This window comes from Trachemys scripta, chromosome 25, assembly GCF_013100865.1.
Source record: "Trachemys scripta elegans isolate TJP31775 chromosome 25, CAS_Tse_1.0, whole genome shotgun sequence".
NCBI lineage: Eukaryota > Metazoa > Chordata > Testudines > Emydidae > Trachemys > Trachemys scripta.
This window is the reverse complement of record NC_048322.1, coordinates 6,081,329-6,089,603: the sequence shown is the minus strand read 5'-3', so window position 1 is coordinate 6,089,603 and position 8,275 is coordinate 6,081,329. Positions and strand designations below refer to the sequence as shown.

General features: G+C 50.5%; 1 protein-coding gene across 1 annotated transcript; it reads right to left on the bottom strand.

Moving 5' to 3' along the window:
* Positions 1-2,307: 2,307 nt before the first annotated feature.
* LOC117870109 (hydroperoxide isomerase ALOXE3-like) lies at positions 2,308-7,322 on the bottom strand. The gene is made up of 5 exons (XM_034757305.1): positions 7,156-7,322; positions 5,288-5,409; positions 4,619-4,719; positions 3,130-3,300; positions 2,308-2,569 (listed from the first exon to the last, which is right to left on the bottom strand). The coding sequence occupies exons 1-5, from the start codon at positions 7,320-7,322 to the stop codon at positions 2,390-2,392; spliced, it is 741 nt and encodes a 246-aa protein (XP_034613196.1). The 3' UTR covers positions 2,308-2,389.
* Positions 7,323-8,275: the final 953 nt, after the last annotated feature.

The following is an 8,275-nucleotide window of genomic DNA, read 5'->3' as shown; positions in this document are numbered from 1 at the left end:
CAAGGTTTGTTTTCTTACATATATATATATATATATATATATATTAATCTGGGTGCCAGGGGATGAGCTCCCTCTAGGGGCTCTGATAGGAACAATATTCCGCTCACTCCCTGCTATCACAGCTGCTTTGTGGGGCTGGAGGTCCTGCATTTGGTTCCTGCCACTGGCCATGGGGGCTACATGCATGTGGGCCCTCCGCAGTTGTTTTTTGCTTGGAATCGCAAGTCTTCGGTGTTCTTAGCTGTTCCGAATCTTTAGCCGGGATGACTTTTCTCCCCGCTGTTTGTTGGTTGCTTGAGTGAAATAGCCGGCCACCACAGTAATGCCCTCGCAGTTGTTATGAAATGGTTGGAAATGCCAACACCTTGTGACCAGGTTTCCCCTCGGCAGGGTCATAACCTGCCCAGATCGTTAGTCAGCCACAATGTTGTGTGAAAAACTGGTCCCAAAATAATCGTAATATGCCCGACCTTGAGGTCCAAGGATCCAGTGACCTGTCTGGAAAATTATAGCAATGCCAGCCCAGGTGCGCTTGGTTAATATTTTTCTGTGGACAAAAAATATAGTCATAAAGGGCTAGAGGTTGATTGGCTAGGTTCTTCCACATGGGTTTTTGTCATTGCTCGACAGACTTGGTCAATATTGATCTGCAGACAAACACCCCCACCCCCAACCAAACAACAAACTCCCCTCTGTAAAACTCATACAGAGGTGGAGGCCAAGCGGCCATAGTACTCGGTCAATATTTACTTGCAGTGGGAACTATTTCTTAAAAGGGTGGCTGCCAATCAGCCATAGGTAATGGTCAATATTTGTTTGCAGACAGCAAAAACTCTTAAAGGGATGGTCTTTTGACCAGCTGTCTGACCTGTGTTTCAGGTGGTCCTTGATAGACTTGGTGAATCTGCAGACAAAATAAAATCTTAAAGGGATGGCCTCTGATGGGCCATAGTATCAGAACTAGTGGTGCCTCATGTACCTGGTCAGGATGTGTCTGCGGGGGAAAAAATATTTCTTAAAGGGATGGTCATTTTTTAATCTGTAGAGTTGTTTTTCCATAAAGGGGTGGCCTGAGTCTAGCCACATTTGTCTATGCTACATTTTTCGTGATGGTTCCATTTCCTTGGAAGATACACTACTACCTTAATATAACGTGACCCAATATTACACGAATTCGGATATAACGTGGTAAAGCAGTGCTCCCGGGGGGGCGGGGCTGCACACTCCAGTGGATCAAAGCAAGTTCAATATAACGCGGTTTCACCTATAACACCCTAAGATTTTTTGGATCCCAAGGACAGCGTTATATCGAGGTAGAGGTTTATTTGTCTGCAGACCAAACATTTTTTTCCTTGAGGAGAGGGGGAGCTGTGAGCGGACATCTCTTAAAAGGATGGCCTGTGAATGGCCATCTTTCTCTAACTTGCATTTCTGATGACACTTGATGTACTTGGTAAATATTTGTTGGTAGACCAAAAAATAAGTTTCTTAAAAGGCTGGCATGTGATCATCCATCTCTTAAAGGGGTGGCCTGTGAGAGGTCATCGTTCTCTAACCTGTATTTCTGATGACACTCAATGAGCTTGGTAAATATTTGTCTGTAGACCAAAAACCATGTTCTTAAAGGGATGGTCCATGATCAGCTGTGTCTTAAAGGCCCGGGATGCTCATAGCTGTGAGGGAGGAGCCGGCTACCCAGTCTGGGAATCTGATTGTCTATCATTTTTCATAGACTTGTGTACAAATTGTACTTTTTTTTTTGCAATAACTTTTGGGTGTATCTTGTGGGGGAGGAAAGCGGCCGGGATGGCGGGGGAAAGGCAGGGGAATATCAATCTATCTATCTATATAATGTGTCATGGGGAGGAGATGAACAAGACACCTCATGACAGGAGTCATTAAAAACTGTATGTGACCATGTAAATAAAGGGTCAGGCTAGAGACTTCAAGGCGTGTCCTTCCCTGGGGTGATCTGTTCTTGCCACTTGGGGCTGACCCTGAGTCTGACCCAGGTTAGAACTTGGCCCTGCCCCAGGCTAATCTTAGCTCCCCCTGCGGAGGAGCTTGGGGATATCATCTCCTTTTGATGAGGGGTAAACTGAGGCACAGTGAGCACAGGATACCTATCCCTGTTGCTTATGGACAACAGAACTCAGGAGTCCTGACTCCCCACCCACCCTGCTCTAACCCACCAGCGCCCACTCCCCTCCCAGAGCCGGGGAGAGAACCCAGGAGTCCTGGCTCCCAGCCCCCTGTGTTGTACCCCACTAGACAGAATCAGCCATTCAGAGTGGAGCCAGGCTGTGGTTTATTGCTCCTGGGACAGGATCTCAGGGACAGCGTTGCCAGCGGCCTCAGGGGGCCCGTCCCTGGGTTTCGCTGGTCGGGCTCAGATAGATGTGCTGTTCTCGATTTGGTGGGGATCCAGGTAGCGGTAGGGGATGGGCAGGGATTTGTTCCTCTCTTGGATCACCTGGGAGATCTGGGCCAGGCGCCCCTGGAAGGCTGTGATCAGCCGCTTGGGCTCCTCCTCCGTGAAGTGCTCATCGGGATACGTGCCCAGGGATCTCTGCAAGGGAATGGTAGAGCAGTGAGGTACAGCACAGAAGGGCTCCCGCACCTTGCGCTGAGATGCAGCCACCTTTGGGGCGGGGCAGCTGGTTACACAAGGATCCCTCGTGTGCCCTAGAGCACAGGGCAGGTGTTTAACAGAACTGTAGCAAAACTGGGAAGAGTTCAGGCCAGGGAGGGAAGGAGAATCCTGCAGCCGGTTGAAACAACAGGGCATCCCCCAAAGTGCAACTGGGCCAGGACACCCCGGTTCATCCCCTGGCTCATGTGAAATGTCAGTGGGTCCTTTATTGCTACCACAAAGGAGGGGATGGAGAAATCAGCAGAATGGCTCATTCAACAGACACCCGCAGCCCATTGCCCCCAAGCGCCACGCTGGGGCCACCCCTGCCTGCCAGGGGAGAGCGCCTCCTGCTGAACCCCCTGCCCCACTCCCTGCCCCACAGCGCCCCCTATTGTCGCCCTGGGGCCAACCCTGCCTGCCAGGGGAGAGTGCCCCCTGCTGAGCCTGTGCCCTGCTCCCTGCCCCACAGTGACCCCTAGTGCCCATGTTCTCACCGAGTCTGCCGGCTCGCAGCAGATGACCCAGAGGGTGAAGATAGCGAGGCTGGTGCTGTTGACCTCCGGGATGGTGTCCAGGTAGCTCTCCAGGGAGGTGGTGCCCTTGGCCTGGGGTGGGGGGTTCCTCATGGAGGACGGGAAGTTGGGCATCCAGGCACCAAGGTCATACTGCGGCCCAGAGAGACCCCCCACAGTCAGAGCAGCCGGGGACCCCCTACCAGCTCAGCTAGGGACCCCACCCCCCAGCCCAGCCCAGGGGACACCAGCACAGGGAAGGTCTGGCTCAGCCAAGGGATCTGGGCTTCCAGGGCTTGGTCACGGTGTCACCCATGGGCAATGGTTAGGAAAGTCAAAGTGGGGGTTGGGGGTGCTGGGACAGGATCCAGAAGTGTCCAGGGTCTCACTGGGGTTGGGTGCTGGGTGGGGGATTGGCTGCTAGAGCAGGATTGTCATAACTATAAAGGGAAGGGTAACGGCCCTCCTGTGTACAGTACTATAAAATCCCTCCTGGCCAGAGACTCCAAAATCCTTTTACCTGTAAAGGGTTAAGAAGTTCAGGTAACCTGGCTGACACCTGACCCAAAGGACCAATAAGGGGACAAGAAACTTTCAAATCTTGGTGGGGGGAAGGCTTTTGTTTGTGCTCTTTGTTTTGGGGGTGGTTTGCTCTTGGGACTGAGAGGGACCAGACATCAATCCAGGTTCTCCAAATCTTTCTGAACAAGTCTCTCATATTTCCAACTTGTAAGTAAACAGCCAGGCAAGGCGTGTTAGTTTTTATCGTTGTTTTCTCAACTTGTAAATGTACCTTTTTGCTAGAGTGTTTATCTCTGTTTGCTGTAACTTTGAACCTAAGGCTAGAGGGGATTCCTCTGGACTCTTTAACTTTGATTACCCTCTAAAGTTATTTTCCATCCTGATTTTACAGAGATGATTTTTACCTTTTTCTTTAATTAAAAGCCTTCTTTTTAAGAACCTGATTGATTTTTCCTTGTTTTCAGATCCAAGGGGGTTGGATCTTGATTCACCAGGACTTGGTGGGAGAAAGGAGGGGGATGGTTAATTTCTCCTTGTTTTAAGATCCAAGGGGTTTGGATCTGTATTCACCAGGGAATTGGTGAAGAGTCTCTCAAGGCTACCCAGGGAAGGGAATTAGCACTTTGGGAGTGGTGGCAGCGGACCAGATCTAAGCTGGTAGTTAAGCTTAGAAGTTTCATGCAGGCCCCCACATTTGTACCCTAAAGTTCAGAGTGGGGAAGCAGCCTTGACAAGGGTCCTGGGGATTGAGGTGTCAGTGGGGTGGGAGACAGGGTGGGTGTGTCAGTGGCTGGACCCCAGGGACCCGTGTTGGGTGCAGGGTGGGGGTGTCAGTGGCTGGACCCCAGGGTGCTGTGGGGGGCAGGGTGGGGGTGTCGGTGGCTGGACCCCAGGGCCCCGTGGGGGGCTGGGAATTGGGCCCTGACCGCCCAGACTGGCCTCTCCCTACCTGCCCGTTGTTGAGGGCGGCGTGCCGGGCCGAGCAGCAGTAGATCCACATGGTCAGGTACTTGATGAGCTCGGGGATGCTCTGCAGGGACGAGGGGAAGCCTGCGGGATGGAGACTGGGCATCACTGAACTGGCCCAGCCCTGCACTGCCTCACTCCGCTGCTCCGGGCCTCAGCTTGGCCATGTGCCATCTCCCCCCCTTGCCCATTCCCCCTTGGGGCCATTCCCAGTCACCCCATGGCCCCATCCAACCACCGTGACCCAGGCCACCCTGTTCCTGCAGGGTCGGACAGCTTGCTCCCCGTCCGGGGGTTATGACCCCTGCCTGCAGGGCCACTTGATATGAGCTGGGGTCTGGCCCCATTGATTCCAATGGAGAGACGCCCATTGACACCAGCTGGGATCTGGCCCCATTGACTCCAATGGCGAGACGCCCATTGACACCAGCTGGGATCTGGCCCCATTGACTCCAATGGCGAGACGCCCATTGACATCAGTCGGAATTTGGCCCCTTGACTCCAATGGGGAGATGCCCATTAACACTAGCCAGGATCTAGCTGACAGTCGTTCAGCCTCCTGAATCATGCAGTCCAGAGATGCCCCCCAGTGGCTCCCGTATGGAGCCCGGTGACCAGCGGCTACAGAGCTCTTGGTTCACATGGTCCCTACCAGATGCCTCATTCCCCAGGAAGCCTTCACGAAAGATCTCGTCTGCCCAGGCCTGGAGCTCGCAGTCGGCCAGGACGTGGGCATCGCTGTGGTAATAGTATCTGACGATGCCGGAGACGAAGCTGGAAAGAGCAGAGATGTGTCAGCCTGGATGGGTCGATGCAGGCCTCATCGCTTCCTAGTGCACCAGCGTCATTCAGTCAGTGACTGCAAACAGCCCAATGCTACCATGCACCCTTGCCGGAACCTAGTGTCCCCTCCACTTCGCCCTTTCCTAACTGTGGGAGCATGGCCTGGTGGCTAAGCCTGGCCTGAACCCCAGGTGATCCTGGATCTCGTCTACGGCAGAGTTGAACTTTTCATTTCAAATTGGACTTGCTCTTGTGGAAGTTAATACATTAAACAAGAGTCGCCACTGGCACAAAACATCTTGTCTTGACTGAAACCACGTGTTTCCATTCACCCTCAATGTGATCTTTCCCCGGAAATTGGGTTGGGGCAAAATTGCTAAAAATTTGACTTTTCCTCTCAATTTTTGTGTATTTACCAGTTTTCATTCATTTTTCCAAAGCCAACCAATCTACCACACAAAGTAAGTAACGTGGGTTCGGATAAAGGCAGGGGAGGGGATGTGACATATCTATCTTCAGGGTCTACATTGATCATAGACCTCTAATAAATCAGCCCAAATTGCTTTGAATTTTTTGAGCATTCCCTTTCTCTAGAATGCCAGCCATTCGTTAGCTGAGTGATCAGCCAGATCGCCAAGCCAGGCATCAATGTTTGATGGGGGTTGACTTTTCCATTGTGGTAGGATTAATTTTTTAGTGCCCAAAGCTGCCTGTTGAGATCACGCTGCCTTGTTACCAGGGAACCTCCAGGTATTAAGAATAGAATCTGTGACACACTGTACTGTAAAACCCATATGCATCATTCCTATATAGTTGTGATATTTCATACAAAGCATGCCATGTACGATATCGTATGAAAGGTCATGATTTGCTGAAACCCCTTGTTCTTTCCAAATATGTATATCGTTAGTGTGTATGAAGTTATGAGATTTTGCTGTGTGGTTATTATTGAAATATGCTTTAAATTTGCTAGTGACATACAAAGAACTTCTCCCCACCACACCCAGGAGGGTGTTCAATGATCATTAATAAACAGGGGAGTTGTAATTAAGGGATTTACACTTCAATGAGGGCTGCCCAAGCATCACTGAGACTGGTCCCAGGCTTCAGGGAGAAGCCTGTGTATTAAGAACTGTAACATCCAGTGGGATGAGAAAATTGTTTGATCTAAATGCTGCCTAGGTAATAAGGTTTAAGATTCAGACAGTGCGCTTGCCTTTTATTTTCTTTGGTAACTATCTCTAACCCCTTATGCCTGCCACGTATAATCACTAAAAAGAGCTATCTTTCTGTAGTTAATAAACCTGTTTTATATTTGACCTAAAACAATTTGGTTTGGTTGAAGTGCTCAGGAAATCTCAGCTCATTTACAAAGACTGGTGCATGTCCTCTCCGCATTGAGGGAGGGGCGGACTGGGTAATAAACTGAAACTGGCCAGGCTTCTGACCAAGGCAAGATGGTATCATTCTGGTGTGCAAGGCTGGAGAGAATTGGCTGGTGCCCTTCTCTGTGTGATTCATGAGTGGCTCAAGGATCATTCATGCAATCTAGCTGTGTTTGTGTGTGTGTGGGGGCGGTGTCTTTGAAAAAGTGTCTTTTGGGGAATCCCAGTTTTTTTTTACTCAGAATTCTTTATGTGGCAGGAAAGCCATGTTCTAAGCAACTCTGAGCTGGTGGGAATTTTCCACATGCCATCTGCTTCATCGCTACCCTCTGCCCCGGCTCCTGCTCCTTACCTCTCAATGGCCGACCAAATCTTCAGCCCATCATCCCTGTAGTAGTAATTGGGGATGCAGTCAACCCCGCGCTCTTGGATGTCATCAGGGACGCAGAGGGAGGTGTAGGTCAGGCAGGACATGCCCTTGGCCATCAGCACGTTGGTCCCCTCGTGCCCCGAGCCCATGGCCTGGGAAGGGACCAGAGACAGAGCCTTAAACCTCTGAGCCACTGGACCAGGAGGTGGGTTAGAATGAAATACCACCACGATCTATTTCAGCACAACACAACGACGGACAATACATCCATGACAAATGTGTCTCCCCGATGTTTCGCTTTGCATTGTACCTCAAAATGACTGATCACTCATAACACCCCTGTTTTCACAGAAACGTAGAATCGTGGGGCTGGAAGGGACTTTGAGAGACCATCCCTAAACCTAAATCTCCCTTGTTGCAGATTAAGCCCATTACTTGATTTAGCCCATTAGAATCATAGAATCATAGAAGATTAGGGTTGGAAGAGACCTCAGGAGGTCATCTAGTGCAAGCCCCCGCTCAAAGCAGGATCAACCCCAACTAAATCATCCCAGCCAGGGCTTTGTCAAGCTAGGCCTTAAAAACCTCTAAGGATGGAGATTCCACCACCACCCTATGGAACCCATTCCAGTGCTTCACCACCCTCCTAGTGACATAGTGTTTCCTAATATCCACCCTACACCTCCCCCACTGTAACTCGAGACCATTACTCCTTGTTCTGTCCTCTGCCACCACTGAGAACATTCTAGATCCACCCTCTTTGGAACCCCCTTCAGGTAGTTGAAGGCAGCTATCAAATCCCCCCTCACTCTTCTCTTCTGCAGACTAAATAACCCCATTACTTCTTGTCCTGCCTTTAGCAAGACCAGAGAACAATTGATCACCATCCTCAACATATTTGAAGACTATCAGGTCCCCTCTCTCGGTCTTCTCTCAGGACTAAATGTGCCCATTGTTTTTTTAACCTGGCCTCATGGGTCAGGGTCTTGAAACCTTTTATCATGTTTGTTCCTCTTTCCCAGACTCTCTCCAATTTGGCCACATCTTTCCTAAAGTGTGANGGCCTCGTGCACCAGGAACTCGGCGTAGCGCACCCAGGTCT